Source organism: Podarcis gaigeae (genome assembly GCF_964106915.1).
Source record: "Podarcis gaigeae genome assembly, chromosome: 13".
In the NCBI taxonomy this organism is placed as follows: Eukaryota; Metazoa; Chordata; class Lepidosauria; order Squamata; family Lacertidae; genus Podarcis; species Podarcis gaigeae.
In genome coordinates this window covers 54,984,558-55,004,058 of record NC_139689.1, presented here as the reverse complement: position 1 = coordinate 55,004,058, position 19,501 = coordinate 54,984,558, and the positions used below count along the sequence as shown (strand labels likewise).

General features: G+C 48.9%; 1 protein-coding gene across 4 annotated transcripts in view; it reads left to right on the top strand.

Moving 5' to 3' along the window:
* The window catches only part of SSH1 (slingshot protein phosphatase 1), a 53,488-nt gene extending 35,133 nt beyond the window's left edge, over window positions 1-18,355 (top strand). For all 4 annotated transcript variants that reach the window (XM_083710094.1, XM_083710096.1, XM_083710095.1 and 1 more), the window contains 8 exons: window positions 1,167-1,361; window positions 2,103-2,196; window positions 3,395-3,523; window positions 3,629-3,675; window positions 5,003-5,149; window positions 6,420-6,620; window positions 7,385-7,976; window positions 11,980-18,355. In XM_083710094.1, coding sequence (XP_083566220.1) covers window positions 1,167-1,361; window positions 2,103-2,196; window positions 3,395-3,523; window positions 3,629-3,675; window positions 5,003-5,149; window positions 6,420-6,620; window positions 7,385-7,976; window positions 11,980-13,239 — 2,665 coding nt within the window. In that variant the 3' untranslated portion in view covers window positions 13,240-18,355. The remainder of the gene's footprint in view (window positions 1-1,166; window positions 1,362-2,102; window positions 2,197-3,394; window positions 3,524-3,628; window positions 3,676-5,002; window positions 5,150-6,419; window positions 6,621-7,384; window positions 7,977-11,979) is intronic.
* Window positions 18,356-19,501: the final 1,146 nt, after the last annotated feature.

The window sequence follows — 19,501 nt, the reverse complement described above, 5'->3', positions numbered from 1 at the left end:
GTGCCTGTATTGCTCACATGCAAAAAGAGTGCCCAGAGGAGGCCTGGAGAGGGCACCCTCCCCCTTAGAATATTAAGGGCTGGTGCAGGCATGGGCCCAGCCACCAGTGGATTATGTTCTTGCCCTGCACTTAATCGCTTTTGTATGTTACCAAGGCCCAGTTTATAGACACAAAGTATGTGGTGGTCCTGCTTGAAATGCAGGGGTGTGGAAACCACTCTTTGTGGTGAAAGACTGGTGGGAAGGGCCTCCTGAAATTTCAACCACACCAGTGCAAACAGCGGGGGGGGGGGGGGGGGGAGGCATTGCAGCCATGTGGATGGTGTTTCTGGGAAGCATCCTTCCTGCCACCTGATGAAGGCACATGAAGAGGTAGTTCTTGCACAGGGATCCCCACAAATGCCTCCTTGGGTTCCATGGTGCGACAGAGGAGAGAAATGTAATCAACAAGTAACTCACTGTTCCTGCTACTTGGCCTCTGTCGTCCCGTGCCGGGGACAGGGATGGCACAACTCCTGTACCTTTATGGGATGGGAGAAAATTCAAATGTGAAACTTCTTCCATAATTACATCCCACTTCTGGGAAAGCATCACCTAGTACTCTGCTTCAGGTGCCTTAAACTGTTCAGCTTGCATCTTAATTCAGTAAAACCAGTTAGCATGGATTCTGATTTCAAACCCCTTTTTTGGGGGGGTATTTTAGTTGTATTTATCATATGCTTGTAAACTGCATTGAGACTTATGTGAAGGTAATTAGAGGATTTGACAAATTCATGGAGGAGATTAAGGATATCATTGGCTGTTAGCCAGGATTGCTATGCTCTGCCTTCCACAGCTGGAGGCAGTAGATGCTTCTGAATATTAGTTGCTGGAAACTGCAGGAAGAAAGAGTGCTGTTGTGCTTGGGTCCTGCTTGTGGGTTTCCATGGGAATCTGGCTGGTCACTGTGAGAACAGGGTGCTGGACTATTTGGGCTCCCTTTTGTCTGATCTGGCAGGCTCTTTTATGTTCATAATTTATAGATTCAACAGCTCAACCGTAGTGAAACTTTGCCGCTGTTAATGTTTGTTCCTCTGCAGATTATTTTATCAGTCCCTCTGCCTCCCCCCATTCCTGTGTCCTTGCGCTTGGGCAATTTTTCTCTCTCTGGGTTTCCATGCTTGCAGGTCCGCTTTGCAGATCCTCCACAAGGCTTGTGAGGTGGCTCGGAGGCACAATTACTTCCCTGGCGGGATGGCGCTCGTCTGGGCCACGTACTATGAGAGCTGCATCGCCTCCGAGCAAAGCTGCATCAATGAGTGGAACGCCATGCAGGACTTGGAGTCCACACGCCCTGACTCGCCAGCTCTATATGTGGACACGTGAGTCCTCCCCTTTGGGTTTTGGTCTGAGGTGTTCTGACTAGAGAAATCCCACAAATAGAAGGCTTCTTATATTCATAGCCCCGTGAGCTATGCTCTGCCTTCACAGCCAGAGGCACCAGTTTCTGGAAGCCACAGAAGGGGAGAGGGCTGCTCTTGTGCTCGGCTCCTGCTTGCAGGTTTCCCATAATGGGCATCTGGTTGGCCACTGTGAGAAGAGGAGGCTGGACTAGATGGGCCATTCGCCTGATCCAGCGGGCTCTCCTCCTCAGAGTTAAATGTGAAAACCAATCCTGGGCATAAATTGTGCTTGGTGCTCTACAGTTCTGGGGGAAATTATGTGTTCTTTCCCCTCCCCCACCTCAAAACCAGGATGGAACCGTGGAAAGCAAGAAGGGGATAGTATATGTAGGATTTTGATAGGTACTTGGGTGTATTCCGTGAAATACTGGGATGCAGCTCTATGGAGGAACAAGATGGTGGCCAAAGTGTATTTTCACTGCTTAGCTACTGAAAGCACTACGCATCCAGTCTGCTTGAATCTTCAGTAAACACTGACTTTGTAGCCTGAGTTTAGCTTTTCTTTCACATGAGCACTAGTAACTTGATTGCTTTTGCAATGAAAGCAGAAGTTCCTGGGTTCCCAGGGAACAGCTCTTCATTGGGCGTCAGGCCCCATGGTTCGCAGCCCCACAGATTTCTTTGCTGGGAAACTCCCATTTCCCTTTCTTGCCTTTCCAGACCAACTGAGAGGGAGCGGGCAGAACGCCACATCAAGGCCAAACTCCGAAGTATTATGATGAGCAAAGATCTGGAGAACGTAACCTCTAAAGAAGTAAGCAGAGCCTCCGGGGGCCTGTCCTGGGACTGCCTTGCTTCCTTCGCTGCCTAGCAAACAAAATCGGAGGCCCTATATTGTTGTTGTTACTACTATTGTTGCAGTGTGATGCAGTGGTAGGAATGTCTGACTAGGACCTGGGAGAGACCAGGGTTCGAATCCCCATGTAGCCATGAAGTTCTCTGGCTGACCTTGGTCCAGCCACTGCCTCTCTGTCCAACCTACCTGAGGAGGTGGAGAACCATGGACACCTCCTTGTGCTTCCCCCCTCCCTTGCAGATAATTATGTTTAGATAGTTTGAACCTTGAGGATGACTCCGTGACTTACTTCCCCCCCATGGCATTCTAACCTAGTTGTGTTGGTGATCCGTTCCCACAGCTGAGGGGCTTCCCAGGATCTTGACCTTGGGGGCCCCTCCCTTTGGTATCAACTGTAAGGTGCCACCTCACTAGTTGAAGGGTGTTCTGCTCCAGTAGCTCTGAGAACAGTTTCTGCCTAGGAGCCTGAAAGTACTTCTCTCCGTGTAGGCCCCAGACTGCTGATGGGGGTCCTGGCTGACAACCCATGACACCATAGTTGAGCATCTGCACTGACTGCCCATCTACAACAGCTTAAGTCCAGGGTACATCAGGGAGTGCCTGAACCCTGACATCCCAGTACGATCACTGGGATCATCTGCAGGGGCAACGTCATTGGTTGTTCCCCAAGTTGGTGAGGCTCATTTGACAAGAAGAAACTGAGTCTTTGGTGTCATTGGCCCAGCTGTGGGGAACACTAGAGATTCAGCCGGCACTTTTCTATTCCATCAGGTCTATGCAGGCAATTAAGAATACTTATTTCCATGATAGCCAGCTGATTTCTTATTTTAATTTTTTAATATCTCTTTTATGGTATGGTTTTTTACAATAGTTGTAATCTGCTTTTTATGAGCAGCAATACATAAATGTTTTTTAAATAAATAAGTAAATGTGGTACATAAGAAGCTGCTCTTGTCCATCTAGCCCAGGTTCCCCCCTGAGGCTTCCGGAAGAGAAAGGGCCTTTCTTGACTCATGGTGCCTGATCCTCTTAACAGGAGGTGCCAGAGGTTGGACTCGGGGCTTCCTTCACGCTGAGCAGTGACTCCCTTCATGGCCAGTCCGTGTTCAGGTGGATTGGCCACCTTCCTCACTCTGCTACTCTCTCGCCCGTCTAGATACGGAATGAGCTGGAGAAGCACATGAGCTGCAACTTGAAGGAGTTCAAAGAGTTCATTGACAATGAGATGCTGCTAATCCTGGGGCAGATGGACAAGCCCTCTCTCATTTTTGACCATCTGTACCTGGTAAGTTGCCAAGCAGGTGAGCCCAGTCATTTGAAAGCCTTTGCCACGAACGCCTATGTGGTGCTGCTTTTGTTGTGTGTCTTGACTCTAGTGTGGTTCTTCCAGGGTTCCGAGTGGAATGCCTCCAACCTGGAGGAGCTACGGGGCTCTGGGTGAGTACCATGTTTTCCAGCTCCTCAGTTAGCTGGTAATCCCTGGTCACTGAGGCTCTTCTTTTGAAACATCGGGGGGGGGGGGGCAGGGAGGACATGTTGGCTCTGTGCCAAAACCAGCTGCTGTGCATTTTATGCTGACTTGTCAAGGTTTGATGCTGGTGTTTCGGAATTAAGTATTTATTTTTCCACCCTAACTTCGGATTGCAACTTAATACGCCAAGGTATGAACACTGAGGCTCAACCAGGTTAATCTTTGTGTCTTCATTTAACTTTCACAATTGGTTCTAATCAAAACATTTTGAGTTCTGCTGCATTTTAAGGCAGCACAAAGGAGGCCTTGGCTAAGTCGAGGAGAGGTGGCAAATTGGCCAGTTTGATTTTTAACAGGTGGTTTAGAAGAGAGAATTTCATCAAGTGCAGGTTCTCCTGTTGTGGTGTGGCAGCGCTGGGAGAAACTGCATGTGCTAAAAGTCCTCATCCTGCGCTGCTGATTTCAGTCCCAGGAGCCTTGTCCTCTGTTGGCGGTTGGCCTAGATGACCCTTGGAAGCCATTCCAACTCTGATTCACAGGACGGCTGAGCGAGGCTTCTAGATCTCCAGGGAGATTTTCAGTGCCCAGCACAGCTCTTTTTGCTAGCGCATAATAGAGTACATTATGCAAACAAGTAAAATGGCAGAATAGCTTATGGGAAGTAAAGCAAAACGGGCAGATGCCTGCATATGTCATGAAAGATGCAGAACTTGAGGTTTTCCTGGTGCAGAATTTCTGTTGTTACAAACCAGGCAATGGCCTTGTGACAGGGAGAAATGCTGCTGTTTTCCCTGCCCCCACCACCATGATAAAACCACAGTCTCTTATAAAACTGTTGTTACAACAGTAAACAACAAATAACTTGCCCTGATAAAATTACAGACTTTTGTCATGCTATGTAACAAAGTTTCATTTGATTACTCTGAAAGATCACACCACACTTTCGCATGAGTGCTGGGTGGATTCCTGCCACAGCCTGAACAATTTATGTATTCAATAAACATCTGCCATACGTTATAAAAGGAATAGTTTGTGTTTGCCCTTTGCTGCTCTGACCTGGCATGTTAGTTGTTCAGCCAGTGCTATTGACCATACCAAGAATCACTGTTCAGCCCAATTCCGGTTTTCCAGCATCTGGCTATCTCCATATGGGCAGCAGTCAATAGAAGGGCCAAGAGGTCATCATTTGGGTAATCTTGAGCGGGTGGGATTGTAAGTCCAAGTGGCGCTAGTGCAGGAGACATTTCAGCTGTTTTGCACAAACATTGTCTTGATCTGTTCCTATGTTTGCAGCGTTGACTACATCTTAAACGTCACAAGGGAGATTGACAATTTTTTCCCTGGCTTGTTTGCGTACCACAACATCAGGGTCTATGATGAAGAGACCACCGACCTCCTTGCCCACTGGAACGAGGCCTACCATTTCATCAACAAAGCCAAGTAAGCTGATGCACAGAAGGGACACTTTTTCCGCATGCCGTGTTCCGGGAGCGATGAGGGAAGCCCTCTTCTGGATGCTGGGAGAGCCTCACTGTGGTGCGTACAGCCCAGGGCTCTGCCTCCAAACAGAAAGGCAGCTTCACCAGCAAAGTTTACAAGAAAGGCAGGATGGCAGCAGCAGTCATGCCCAGGCAGCTCCATGTCCCTGGTGTCCTGCTGGTGAAAATAAAGGTTCCCTTGCTATCTGTTTTCACTGATGATACTTAGCGTTCATATGGCACAAAGGAACCTTCAATGGTCTCAGTAATCCTTCCAACAGCCTTGAAAGGCAGGTCAGCAGTCCTCCTGTGTTGTTGCACCCAGCAGAGCCAGTGTTTTCCTGGGAAGTCCCTCAGCCACTAGGCTGCACCAGCCCAGAGAGAGCCACCGGCTGGCCTGTCCCCGAAATCACTGGCGTTGGTGTCTTGACAAAAATTGTATAAGCTAACTGTTTATTTATTGTATTTATAATCTGCCCTTCTCCTAAGTTGGGATTCAGGGTGGCTTACAACATTTAAAAACATCATTATAAAATACAAAGGAAAACAAACTAGTTAAAAACCAAGGTATCAGAACACATTTAGAGCCAGCAGTTGAACTACAGTTTGCCTTGACAGCTGCCCAGCGATCAGCATTGTTTGCACCTTAGTTTCCAGAGGCCGTTTTGAGCAGGAAGCTCTCGGCCTGCCAATGGAAAGAGGGAGCCCATATAGCCTCTCAGGAGGAAATCCTTCAATATGGCAGCAGCCACAGATAAGGCTCTCTCTCGTGTCACCACCAGCCATGCCTCTGATGTGGACGGGGCTATTTGTTGTGTGCTGCATAGCGCCTTATGACCCTCTGCTTCATTCATTCTCACACTTGCCCTGCAGAGTGTGTTTGCATTATCCTTATATACAGATGTGGAGCTGAGTTGGAGAGAGATGGAACTGCCTTAACACTCTCCCTCTCCCAACCAGTACATAAGTGGGCTGGGATATGAGTTCAGAGCTCTTACTCACTTACAGAGGCTTTGTGGCCATTGCTATTATGAGCACCTGTGCTGTGCTGCCAGGCAGCCAAAGCTACTATACCCATGCCCTAAATAAATGCTTGTTTGTTGACAAATCAAAGAGGTGCTTGGAATCTTGATTCACAAAAGCTTTCAAGTGTCCCAGTTTGTGCTGCAGAACCAAGAATGGTTGTTTCCCCCAGCTGCCAATCTCCCTCCCTCCCTCCCTCCCCTCTACAGGAAAAACCGCTCCAAGTGTCTAGTCCATTGCAAAATGGGTGTGAGTCGCTCTGCCTCCACCGTCATCGCGTACGCCATGAAGGAATTTGGCTGGCCCCTGGAGAAAGCATACAATTACGTCAAGCAGAAGCGCAGCATCGCTAGACCCAATGCTGGCTTCATGAGGCAGCTCCTGGAGTACGAGGGCATTCTGGATGCCAGGTAGGGCGCTGGTGCTTGGGAGGGAAAGGGGAGGGAGCAAGGTAAGCATTGGCCCCATTGTTCTTCTGTCTGAAATGGTGGAGCTCAGGACAGATCCACACATTCAGAAGAAGGAGGTGCTCATATGCCTCAGACTTAGTGCACCTCTTCTTCTCTTGCCTTTGTCTTTTCTTAACTCTAAAATGGAAAAAAAACAACAGCCATACAAATTACTTTAAAAGAAGAGAAAAGAAAAGGCAGGTGATGAAGTCTTCATGGGCTGCCAGTCTGCTCTGAGCCTGATTCAAGGTTTTATTCATACATTAATTCATTCTCATTTTGGGCATTGCTCACCAAAAAGGCTGTCAGAGGCTTCCATCCCTTAAAACAAGACAGTCGCTGCCCCACAGGCTTGCAAACTAAAAAAAAAAAGGAGAGAAATAAGAACAACATATAACACACAAGGGGAAAGGGACAAGGAGGGAAATCAAACTTAGGCACCCATTCCTAAACAGTTGTTCTTATAATGACCAGCTTGCAAATGCAGGGGGTGCCTGATGTTGTTGGACATTTCAGCAAAGTTTGATGGACTGAGCCCTGCTGCTTGCTGTCTCTCTCACTGAGGCAGTCCTATGGAATGGCTGCCCCTAGGTGACAGCTGAGAGAGAGGAGGCCTGGTGAGGAACTTTGAGAAACACATGATTAATTTATTCTCTCTCTCTCTCTCTCTCTCTCTCTCTCTCTCTCTCTCTCCCCTCCCCCAACCCGGCTGCCTTGCCCCATAGCAAACAGCGTCATAACAAGCTATGGAAGCAACAGCCTGAGGACAGCCTCCCCCAGAACTTGGGCAGCTCTGGTGGCCCAAGTGACTATCTGCTTGACAGTCTGGATGTTGACCTGGATGCTCCTTGCCAGCCCAGCTGTGCAGACCCCCGCACAAGCCAGGAGGCCGTGGGCTTCCACTACTGTTTCAGGCGCCTTTCTGACTCCTTGCCTGTGAACAGAGAGTCACTTTTCCAGCTGGAGGACCTGGAGAGGGACTTTCTCCTGGAGGAGGAGGAGGAGGAGGAGGCAGATTTGGCAGCAACAGAGCTGCCCTTCTTGGGGTTTGTTGATGAGCCTCCAGTGGAAAGGCTGAAGAGCGTGGAGAGAGCAGAGGTCTCTGGGGAGAAAACTGTGGGGGGGAATCCTGAGGTCAGCCTCCTGAAGGCCGGAGCTGTACCCAGGCTTGCTGTCCCGGAAGAAGGAGACCCTGCAGAGGAGAAGCTCATTGAGCGCTGGAAGCGTCACTCATCTGCACAGGAGGAGGAGAGCCGGTGGAACTGTGAGAACCTGAACAACAACAACAGCAAGAGGAGCTGCCCTGAGGATTTTGAGGTGTGTGTTGGACTGAACTGTGGAGCTCAGTTGAGCACATCAGAGTGTTTGGTTGTGTGTATGACTGACACACACACACACACACACACACACACACGGATATTGTTGCATGCCTTGGCATGACCAAAGGCAGATCATGGTAGTTGTTCTTGTTTGGAGTCCTTCAGGAGGTCATTTCATACTTTGTTGCCGTTCACCCTCTCCCTTAGTACGGAAGTCCATGCTTCATATTGTCCCCCAAAGCAGGATCTTCAGGGATGCATCATGTGATGGAATATCCCTCTCTGAACTGTGCTTTCCTTTCTGGGGTGTAAGTAGCCCTTCTTTCCATAGGGGACACAGGCAGCCTGGGAGGGTTGGGTGAGGCCCAACTATTAGAAGAGAACATGTAAGCTGTCTCCAGGAAAGTTCACACGGAGAAGTAGCAGTAGGAGTAGGCTTTTCTTTTCTTAAAAAGAGAATAATAGAGTTGTAGAGTTGGAAGGGACCTAATGGCCTGTCTAGTCCAGCATCCTCTTCTCACAGTGGCCAACAAGAGTCCTGTGGGAAACCAGAGAGCAGGATTTGAGCGCAAGAGCAGTCTCCTCTGACATGGTTTCCAGTGACTGGTATGCAGAAGCAGAGCAGAGCCATCCTGGTTGGGAGCCATTGATATCCCTCTCCTCCATGAATGTATTTACAGTGGTACCTCGGGTTGAGAACTTAATTTGTTCTGGAGGTCCGTTCTTAACCTGAAACGGTTCTTGACCTGAAGACCACTTTAGCTAATGGGGCCTCCCGCTGCCGCCATGCAATTTCTATTCTCATCCTGAAGCAAAGTTCTTAACCCGAGGTACTATGTCTGGGTTAGCGGAGTCTGTAACCTGAAGCGTCTGTAACCCGAGGTACTACTGTAATCCTCTTTTAAAGCAACCCAAGTTGGTGGCCATCTCTCCCTCCGGAGGGAGGAGTTCAGCTATGCGCTTTGAGTGACTGCTTCCCTCAGGCAGTTCAAGACTTTCCCAGTCGGCCTTCTCAGTCAGAAGCATCCTGCCTGGCCCCTCAAGCTCACCCCTTTTTTCCCTGCCCAAGCCAGGTGCAGGAGGAGGCCAGCAGCTGAGGAAATCTCCCACAATGCTGACAAAGGCTGCTATTTCTGTGGTGGCTGCTTCAATGAGGAAGCTCTCTGTGGCTTTGTCTGGCGGGAAGGAGGAAATCCTGACTCACAGGGAGGAAGCTGGGTGCTCTGACACTGGTTTTCTCCACCACTGTGAGTGGCGTGTGCCAGCCAAGAGGTCCCTTGGACCGTTGTCATCCGTTATTTTTAAAAGAGCAAGTTTCTCTTCATTTCTGCAGCTCCTTCTAGCACACTTAAAAACCAGAGAGGGACAGTAGGGGATTCGTTGTATTTTTGCCATCAGGGCAGAACTGAAAAATAGCTCCTTGCTGAGGTGGAGCTTGTACTGTGAACCTGGTTCTCCTGAGTCATCCTCTCCCCAGAGGACCCCCAGTAGTGGTGCTGTGTCACCAAGGTTCCCCCCGCTTCTGGGCTGGGTTGGATGCATTAAACCAAGCCTTCAGACCATGGAAAAATGGTGTTTATAATTCTCTCCTAACTTCCATAGCACCTCTAATTTTTGCTAAGTGGTTTACATCTTCAGTTGCATTTGCCTCCTAGGAAGGTGTGCTGGCATTATTCCTGCTGCATTAAGGGAGTCTAAGAGAGCCCTCTGGGCCACCACACTCCAGGTCCCAAGAAACTCTCCTCCCGGCCACAGCAGCTCCTTGTGAATTTGGCTTCCCTGGTTCTGGAAGTTTCACTTTGACATGCAGAAAGGGGCAGAGGTCCTGTAAGTTCACCCACCTGCCATCAGAAGTTATAGTGACATATGGGGATAACTGACAGGTGGGTTGTCCTGCCCACCTGCCAGAGTTGGCCCTTGGGGCCCATGCAGAATTGAACTCCCTGCATATCAACTGATGGGCAGGGGCTTCGGTCCCTTTCCATACCCTTCACTTGGTCTGCCCCCATGCCTGACATTATGTGTTGTGGGCATGGCTTCAGGAAAGCAGCCTGCTGGCTTACAGGCCGAGGGTCTCTCATTCCTGGCAAAGTATGTCCATGCACTTTGGGCTCCTAGATGGAAATGCCACTCAGTTTTGTCCTTAACGGAAGAACAGCCCCACTGAATCCAGCCAGGGTCCCCAAGGACCGCCCCACGGTGCCCTTTCAGGAGACTGGGCTGCCAAGCCTAGTGGTAGGAGGCACAGGCCACCCCTAGCCTAGTCTGTTTCTGAGAGCAGCCAGCCAGATTGACATCAGAAGTGTGAGCCACAGCCCTCCCTTGTTCTGATTCTGACTACACATTAGGAAGAACATTCTGAGTGTAAGAGGACAATGGAATGTCTCCCTCTGAAGGCGGTGGACCCTCCTTTGTTGGAGGCTTTTAAGCAGAGGCTGGATGGCAATCCGTCAGGAATTCTTTAGGTGTGATTCCGGCAATGTAGGGGGTTGGACTAGAAGAGCCTTGTGGTCCCTTCTAACTCTACAGTTCTATGATTCCACCCCCACCCCCAAGCACCTGGTAATTGAGAGACACAGTGCCTTAGAACACAAAAGGTTCCAATTACCTAGTAAGTAAAAGGGAAAGGGTAAAGTACCCCTGGATGGTTAAGTCCAGTCAAAGGTGACTATGGGGTGCTGCGCTCATCTTGCTTTCAGGCTGAAGGAGCCGGCGTTTGTCCACAGATAGCTTTCCGGGTCATGTGGCCAGCATGACTAAACTGCTTCTGGCACAACGAACACTAAGACGGAAGCCAGAGTGCATTGAAATGCATTTCCGCTGCAGCCGTACCTATTTATCTACTTGCACTGGTGTGCTTTTGAACTGCTAGGTTGGCAGGAGCTGGGACAGAGCAATGGGAGCTCACTCTGTCACAGGGATTTAAACCATCGACCTTCTGATTGGCAAGCCCAAGAGGCTCAGTAGTTTAGACCACAGTGCCACCCACGTTTCCTAACCAGTTGGGCAAAGTCTTTTAAAAATTATTTTTAATACAAGTATTTATAAAAAGTGCAGACAACGTGTAGCATCATAACAGACTTTTGTCCGGTGCAGGAAAGTGGTGAGGAAGACTGCTTCTTCTAAAGCAGTCCAAAACCAACATTTGTGTTTTTCCCTTAGAACTTCTGTGGATTTGATGGACTGATTAGAGCTCATATACTTGATTGGCTAAGCTCTAGCCCTGATGTGCTGGCAGACCTGCTAAACAGCCACTGATAGACCTTCATTCATTCACAATTCATAATTTTATTTCTGTGCCACTATTCTGTGCTCAAAGTGGCTTACAACCAAGAAAATAGGAACACATCTCACAACCAGTTATCACAAGAACAATTTCATAATAGCATAATAGATGTATTAGGAAATATAACAAAAGCACAATATAACAAAAGCACTGTAAATATAACACAGTTGCACTAACCACATTGCATCTCCTGGCAAGAGCAAAAACAACAAGGGAGCTTGGCAGTTTTACTTTGGTCCCAGAAACACCCCTCCAATTACCTTATTTATTGCATTGCTCTCCCACCTTTTTCTCCACAGAGCTCAAGGTGGCGCACATGGTTTTCCCTCTCCTTGTTTAATCCCACCCCCACCCCCACCAAGGTGACAGGCTGTGACTAGCCCAGGCTCCCTTGGTGAGTTCATGGCCAAGTGAAGGTTGGAACTCTCCCAGGTCCTAGTCCGACACACAAACCACTGTTATTACTATTGCTATACTACACTGGCTCAGTCCCTCTCCTGCAGCATCAACTTGGGAGGCTTCCAGGGCAAGGAGTGGGGCAGCTGGAAGTGCCCCTACCATGATGATGTGCCCAGGTCTGTGGAATGGTAGAGCTGGAAATAACCCCAAGGGCCATCTTGTTCAACCCCCCACAATGCAGGGATTGAAGGTTCTGCTTTCCCATTTTTGTTTCATGCCTGGCACCTCTTAACCTGGCCTCTTTTGTCCCCTTCAGCACGATGCCATCTTTGGGATCCTCAGCAAAGTGAAGCCTTCCTACAAGTCTTGCGCCGACTGCGTGTATGCCACTGCTGGTGCCTCAGCCGACACTTTTGGGGAACCGTGTGAGCCCCTGCAGCTGGCCTCCCCCTCCCGCAGTTCCACGGTCTGCACACAGCCGCCGTTCCTCCTGCACAGGACACCCGCGTTTTTGGAGCAGGCATTCTGTGAGTCTCCCCCAAAAGAAATCCACACTGCAAAAAGCATCAGCTTGCCTCCGCTACTAGCGGGGAGTGACTTGCAGAGCGCTGATCCCAGCAAACCTGCAGCCGGCTGGCCCTGCAGTGCTTCCGAGAAGCCCAGAGATGGCCCTAGGGCTCCAGCTGGCCTGAGAAACTCTCTCTGCGAGAGGAGTCCCGTCCTCGGCGATGGGATGAAAGAGGATTCCTCGCCAAAAAGGGACGCCCGGCAGACCAAGGACCTGAAGTACTTGCTCTTCAGCAAGGATTTGGAGAAGCCAACCACCAATAGCTACCTGATGCAGCATCAGGAGTCGCTCCTGCAGCTCCAGAAAGCGGGCTTGGTCCGGAAGCACACGAAGGAGCTGGAGCGCCTCAAGAGCCTGCCAGCGCCTGAAGCAGCTGCTCCTGGGAGGGAGGGCCCTGGGGGCCTGGCGAACGCCAGCATTCCGGAAGAAACGCAGGAGCTGGAGGTGGCCCAGCAGGAGCAGCAGCCTCTTCCCATACCCAGGGGTATGAAAAATGACACTGAGAAGCTGCAGAAAAGCCCCCTGGTAGGCGGGGCGTCTCAGAAGACCTCCACGCCTGTCCTGTGCCGGACGGTGGACCACACAAGCAGCTTCACAAAGGACTTTCTCAAGACCGTCTGCTACACACCGTCGTCGTCCCGGAGCTCCAACCTGACGCGGAGCTCCAGCAGCGACAGCATCCACAGTGTGCGAGGGAAGCCGGGCTTGGTGAAGCAGCGGACCCAGGAGATTGAGACCAGGCTGCGGCTGGCCGGCCTGACGGTCTCCTCCCCGCTGAAGCGCTCCAACTCCCTGGCCAAGCTGGGCAGCCTCAACCTGTCCTCAGAGGACTTGGCGAGCGAGACGGACCTGTCAGCCCTGACGGACTCCAGGGAAACCAAGTCGAGCGAGTCCTCGGTGGTGCGCTGCCAGCCCGCCCTGAAGGCCACTGGAGAGCAAGCCACCTTGCCGCCGGCAGAAGCCGCTCTGGCAAAGTTGAAGGGCAGGCTGTGGATGGGGGAGAGCTGACACATATTTATGACCTTTGTTAAAACGAACTTGTTCCTTTTATAGTTGTCTCTACTAAATGCAGTTTTATCATTTTGCGAAAAGATGATAAAGTTCTCTGCCCTCCCCCCAGTCCCTTCCCATGTGATGCCACAAGTAGTGTGGGGAAAGGGGGAGACTTGACAGGGCTAGCAATCCAGTGGAAAAGGCGCTCGCAGCCTCCCGGCTCAGAAGGCGATGGTGGCATGTGTGACCTGGGCCTCTGCTTTCCCGGGGGGGCGGGGGGCAGAGGGGCAGATCCTCTTCCCCTCCTGTGCTGAAAAAGCAACAACTCTTTCTTGCAAGGTTTCCCTGGCGGCTCAATTTGAGCATAACTTCCTAGTTCAAAGCGGCACTTGAGGTAAGAGCCTAAGACGGAAACACCAAACATGCTACCTCCATTCTTCACGTATTTATACATGGGATTTTTCTTTTAAAAACACACAAAAATCAATCTTGTTCCGAAATTGATGGTTCTCCTTTTGAACAGTTACAGTTCAGTCATTGTTGTTAACACCACTGCACAGATCCCCATTCCTGCCGACTTTGAGTTTATGTGCCCTGAGTGACGGTCTTTCTGGTCTGACTTTACTTGCCTGGCTGAAGGAATCTTGAGTTTCTCCTGGGATGTGGGATGATCATCCTGTGGCTCCTTGCCTTCTCTTGTCATGTGGCTTTGCTAAGACAATTCCATCAATGCTGTTTTGGACGGCAACCTGGAGCCCCTGTTAAAAACAGCAGTAGCTGAATACTGAGTTGTCAACCTTTTGAATTTGGAGCTTATCATAAAGCTATTGTGGCACAAGAAGGGGAAGCCTGCCCCCCCCCCCGATGTTGCCCTGCTCCTTCTGCCACCCCTGAAGAGGGTTGTAGTCCAGCAACACCTGGGGCCCACAGGGCCCATAACCCTGATGTCCTAAGGTTGCTGATCACACATGGAATAAAGGATTGGGTGGCAGTGGTTGGTTGGTTTTTCTACTGTTGACCTACGTTTGGAAATTGGGGAGAGTTTCTGTGGAATCGGGGTCTTTTTCGCTTTTGTCTTTTAATATTTTTGTTAAAATGAACTGTGTGCTTTGCTCAACTTGCAGCAGTCAGAAGGAAGCTGCATGTTTCCTCAGGAACAGATGGTGCTCCCTGCCAAGCTCCAGAGCTGTTTGTGGACTGGGGCAGCATCATCCTTTGTTTTATTGCCTGGGTGCCATGGGGGGGGGTGAAGAAAAAAGACTTCTTCTCGGCGCTTTTCCCAGAGGTGTGTCTCACCAGTCACACAGGGGGTCAAAGGTTACTTGAATCTTGGTCTGCTGTTGCTGCTGGTCTTGCTGACCGAGGCCAGAGTGTCTTGGGGCTCAAGGGGAAGGCCTGTGCTGATTTCTGAGCACCACAAGGGAGGGGACTTGTGCAATAAGACCAGATGTGTGTGGGGGGGGTCCTCTCTGCAATATTCATTGTAATTCAAAGGTCCAGGAGGGATTGTTCTTGGAGCATCCTCCCCCGTGTGCACACCAGGGTTCTCCAGACTTAGTTGGAACCTTCTGGGATGGAGTGCCAAGAGCAGAGGAGAGGAACCCTTCCTTCCCCTGGGAACCCTCACTTGGAGCCTTCCCCACACACTGTTCTGGTCACAGGCCAGAGGTGAGTCTGGTGCAGGTCTTGGAGAACTTCTAAGGCCTCACACAGAGGTTCTCAAGCCAAGGGGAGGGGAGGACTCTTGGCATTTCACTCTTCCTAAACACAGGTCTCGGGCCTGACAGAATATGGTCCATCCCAATCGCCAATCCAGGGCCAAAGAGGGGATTGCCTCATGTCCCAGTTGATGAGCAAGTGCTACTGAGAACCCAGAGTAGGGCTTGCCGCTTGCTGCTCTCCACATTTCATTAGGGCTGGTAAATATTTAGGACAGTCAGTGGGGTCACTCCTTGCAGCCCTTGGGACAGAAGAATAGTTGTGGAAGCCATCATGCCAGCTCTTACCTTTTGAAGTCCATAGCAGAGCTTCCATGTGCATTGTGGGTATCTCCTACTCAGGTCATTGGGGCATCTTCCTTTGCCTGTTGACATGGTACAGATTTCTGCATTGCGAGGGGTTGGACTAGATGACCCTTGGGGTCCCTTCCAGCTCTACAATTCTATGATTCTGTTGCTGGCTTAGGGACACCTCAGAAAGAGATTCTTCTCCAGGTCTCCCTGTCAATCAAGCCTGCAAGCGTGAGATGGTCAGCACCGATTTCTGTACTCTAGCCTCTGGTGTGAATGAAGCTTTGTGGTGGAAACTGAGCAGGCACAAATGGCAAGTCAGACAAGGTGCCAACTGTTAGAACCCTTTCTCTGCAAATGCTGTGAGCCAGAAGCCTTGCTCTTTGCTTGGAAGTATAAGCTTGGAACACACAAAGCTGTTTTCTGTGTATTCGGATTATAAGTATTGTTCCACGTGGCTTTTCCTATCCAGGTACAAAACAGATTGGCACAGGCCAGATGCCCAGCATTCACCCTTACCATGCTGGACCTGTTCCTCTGGAGCCCTTTGACCAGTGTTTCAGGGAGGAGGCCACAGGACTGCTTTGGAGGCCAAATTTGAATTTCAGAATCTTTTCATGAGCTGTACTCAACATATTAATTAGCAGTCCTCCCAGTTCTCAAAAACCCATGGGTGTGTCTCCTCCCGATACAGAGATCCTTGCTTCTGGTTGTGTCTGGGTGGCCAGCAGGTTCCGTGTGGAGTGAATCTGTTGATTCATTAATTTTAGGGCTGGGGTGTTGATTTGTGCAACACTACTTTATGCCGACCATGTCAAAGTACTGTAGAAGACCTTTTCAGGGTTCAAGACTCTTGTAGTGTGTAGCATGAAATGCTTTTTGTGTTTAGTGTTCCTTTTTCATTTTTGTCCACTGCTGAAAGTCATTTCATTGCCACACTTGCTTCTTGCAGAAGTCGCCACCCGTGGGATGATTCAGCTTTGTCGCCTGGCTTTTCTACCCAGTGTAGTGTGTGACATCTGGTATCAACAGGCGACTGCTACCCTCTTTCTTCTCCCCTCACTCACGTCTCAACGCCAACCTCCAAAAGCAGCCTGCCCCCATTTCTCTACAGCCCCAATCAGCTGTGAGTCAAGAAGGCAGCAGCTGCAGAAGGAGACCAACTGACCTCTCATACCCATGCCCTGACCCCAGTTGGCTCACCGGCCACATACTTATTTGGATGAATTGCTGAGCCACCTTTGAACCATTTTCCCACAGTGATGTAGCCACAGACCAGGGCCCACAGCCCTTCTCAAGAACCACCAGATTTGCCGGTCATTGCTGGGGCAACTGTGCATTCCCTGTGCAGCTGGTGTTGCTCCTGGTGGAGCAGTGGGAGCTTGCCTTTCTGGTTGCTTAGCTTCCTCCCTCCTTTGATGTATGATGCATTTTGGCAACAGCAGGTGCTGGGAACCACCCTGCCATTCTAATGCTTATTTGCAATATAGAACTTAAAACTTGCAGCAATATACATTCTTGGAAGCCCTTAAGGCTGCCCAGTGGAGAATAAGAGCACAGCACAGCTTACCAATACACTTTTTAAACCAAACCTTAGCAGCCCTGCTGAAGAGTTCTATTTTGACTCATGAAAGGGGCTGCTGTCTCCTCCTCCTGTCCTGTTCCAGGGAGTTAATTGTTAAGAGTTTAGTTCATGGCCGAAATAGTTCTTTATTGCATATGGAAGACTGCAATGTTTGCTTTTACCCTGGAAAAGTTCAACTGGGGGTACAACCTTGATTAGTATATCTCAGGTTGACATTGTCCTTTAAAAAAAAAAAACATGCAAAGGTCTTTATGCCAATAGCAAGCATCTAGCCCATAGTGCACCATTTCAAAGATTATTATTATTTAAATCAGCAGGAGGTTGCTACCTTATTTAGATGCATGGCATGGTAGCTGGTGGTACTTCTTTTACTTTCTTTTTAAATTGAGTGCCTTGTGGATAGTTTACAAATACTGTGTATTTATGTGAAGTTCTTACTCTTATTTGTCTTGGTACCTCTGATGTTCATGGTGCCCATAGAGCTCCATCTATAATACTTTTAGTTGACATCATGCTTACATATCTGAAGTTACTTTCGTCATTTGGAATGGCTCGTTGACGTCCCATTTGCTACTTCAGAAATTGTCAACAGTGGTTTTGAGTTTTTAAAAAGAAAAAGCTCTTATACAAAGACCCTCTTTCCACACACACTGCACACTTGTTGGATTAATCTATGCAGCGCCAAAGGCAGGCAGGGACTCCACAAGGCATCTCAAAGACAGAAGGAATTTGTCCTCTCCACCAGGTGGATCTCCTGGAGCCTGTGCTCCCTGCCAACATGTGTCCCAGCCTAAAATCTGAAATGCACAAATGGAGACCTTTTAGTTCCTCCAGCTTATGCTCTTCCTGAACATTTTAAATGAGATGCCCCATCTTGATTCTTGTTTTTTCTTCTGTTTTGCAGTCCAAGTCAGCTTATCGTTTGTGTTGGCAATGTACATTGATGGGCTCACTGAAGCATAAATTGGAAGTCTATAGATGGAGCTGCTTCTTCGTAAAATCTTGGCTGGTCCAGATATTGACAGGCCCAGTTAGCACCCCACACTTGGTGCTCTACACCCACCACCAGACGTGGTAAAGGAGAGCAGAGCAAATGAAAGTGGGGTTTATGTTTTGAAGGGCAAAGAATGGCCATTACTAATAGAAAGGCACCTGCTCCATGACACTTCATAAGTTGCATCCAAGAGCTAAGCTCGCCCCCCAAAACCTCAACTGTCCACTGTTAGCAAAGCCCATCACCATCTGAACTGGCCTTATCAATGTGTGAAATAATTCAAGCTGACAAATATGTTCCTGGTACAATGTACATCTTTTTTATTCTAGGGTTGTTGTTTTTTATTTTAAAAAACCAAACCCACCTATGTACACTGTGTTGTGTGTGTGAGAATGTATGTATGTATGTATGTATGTATGTATGTATGTATGACTACATTCACAGTAGGGGATGCAATATGCACTTTTTTTTTACTTGTTAGTAAAAGTGTACTGTATTATGTGCTTCTCATGAAGAAACAAATAATAAAAAATTCTTTACAAACTGCCTGTTTGCAGTCCTTGGAATGAAAATTCCCCTCTGCACTGTCTGCTTTGAAAGCATGTTTTGCGAAAATGGGCACTGCAGATTAGCAGCCCAGCCAAGAAGCCTACAACGAAAGGTTACCGTACCAGCCCACATGCAACCATATTGGCGGCATGAAAAGAAAACTATAGAAAAGAACTGGGCCAAAATTAACAAAATGAATTTCAGTAGGGTTCTACACTTAGGCAGGAAGAACCAGCTGCATAAATATAAGATGCAGTACACCTGGTTTGTCAGTAGTGCATGTGAAAAAAATCTAGGGATCTTAGTAGGCTGCAAGCTTAACTTGAGTTTACAGTGTGATACAGCAACAACAACAAAAGTTAGGCTATTCTAGGCTGCATCCGCAGAAGTCTAGTGTCCAGATTAAGGGAAGTCATATTCCCACTCCGTTCTGCCTTGGCCAAATCACACCTGGAACACTGTGTCCAGTTCTGGGTGCCACAATTTAAAGAGAATATTGACAAGCTAGAACGTGTGCAGAGGAGGATGACCAAGTTGATAAAGTATCAAATGTCATATCACCTATCAGTCTCTCTCCTCTTTCCCAAGCTGTACATACCCAGCTCTTTCAACCATTTCTCATCAGGTTTGGGGTCCAGCCTCTTGATCATCTTGGTTGCTTCCTCTGCAGTTAGTTAAAATCTAATTATAGTGGAGAATCATAAAGTTGGAAGGGACCCTGAGGATCATCCAGTCCAACCCCCCACAATGCAGGAATATGCAGCTGTCCAGACAGGGATTGAAGTTGCAACCTTGGCGTTATCAGTACTATGCTCTAACCAACTGGGCTTCTACATTCATTTTTGCCTGATCTCAGAGAGAGGGCAGTTTTAATAGTGATTTCATGTGTCTGCCTCATTTGCACTCTTTGTGACCTGAGAGTGGCGGCCACATCAACAGCTGGTGCCCCAAAAGGGTCCAGTTCTGATGCAACCTCCTCCCGCTTTTGAAGCCACTCCAGCCACAACAATGAAGCTAAAAGGGAATGCATTGCGCTTGCATAGAACCTGTTGTGTTACTTTCTCATAACACCAGTGTACTTTAACATGTGTGGAACCCCCTTTGAAAGTGTGTCTAGCCAGAATAAACAACTGGCATTCT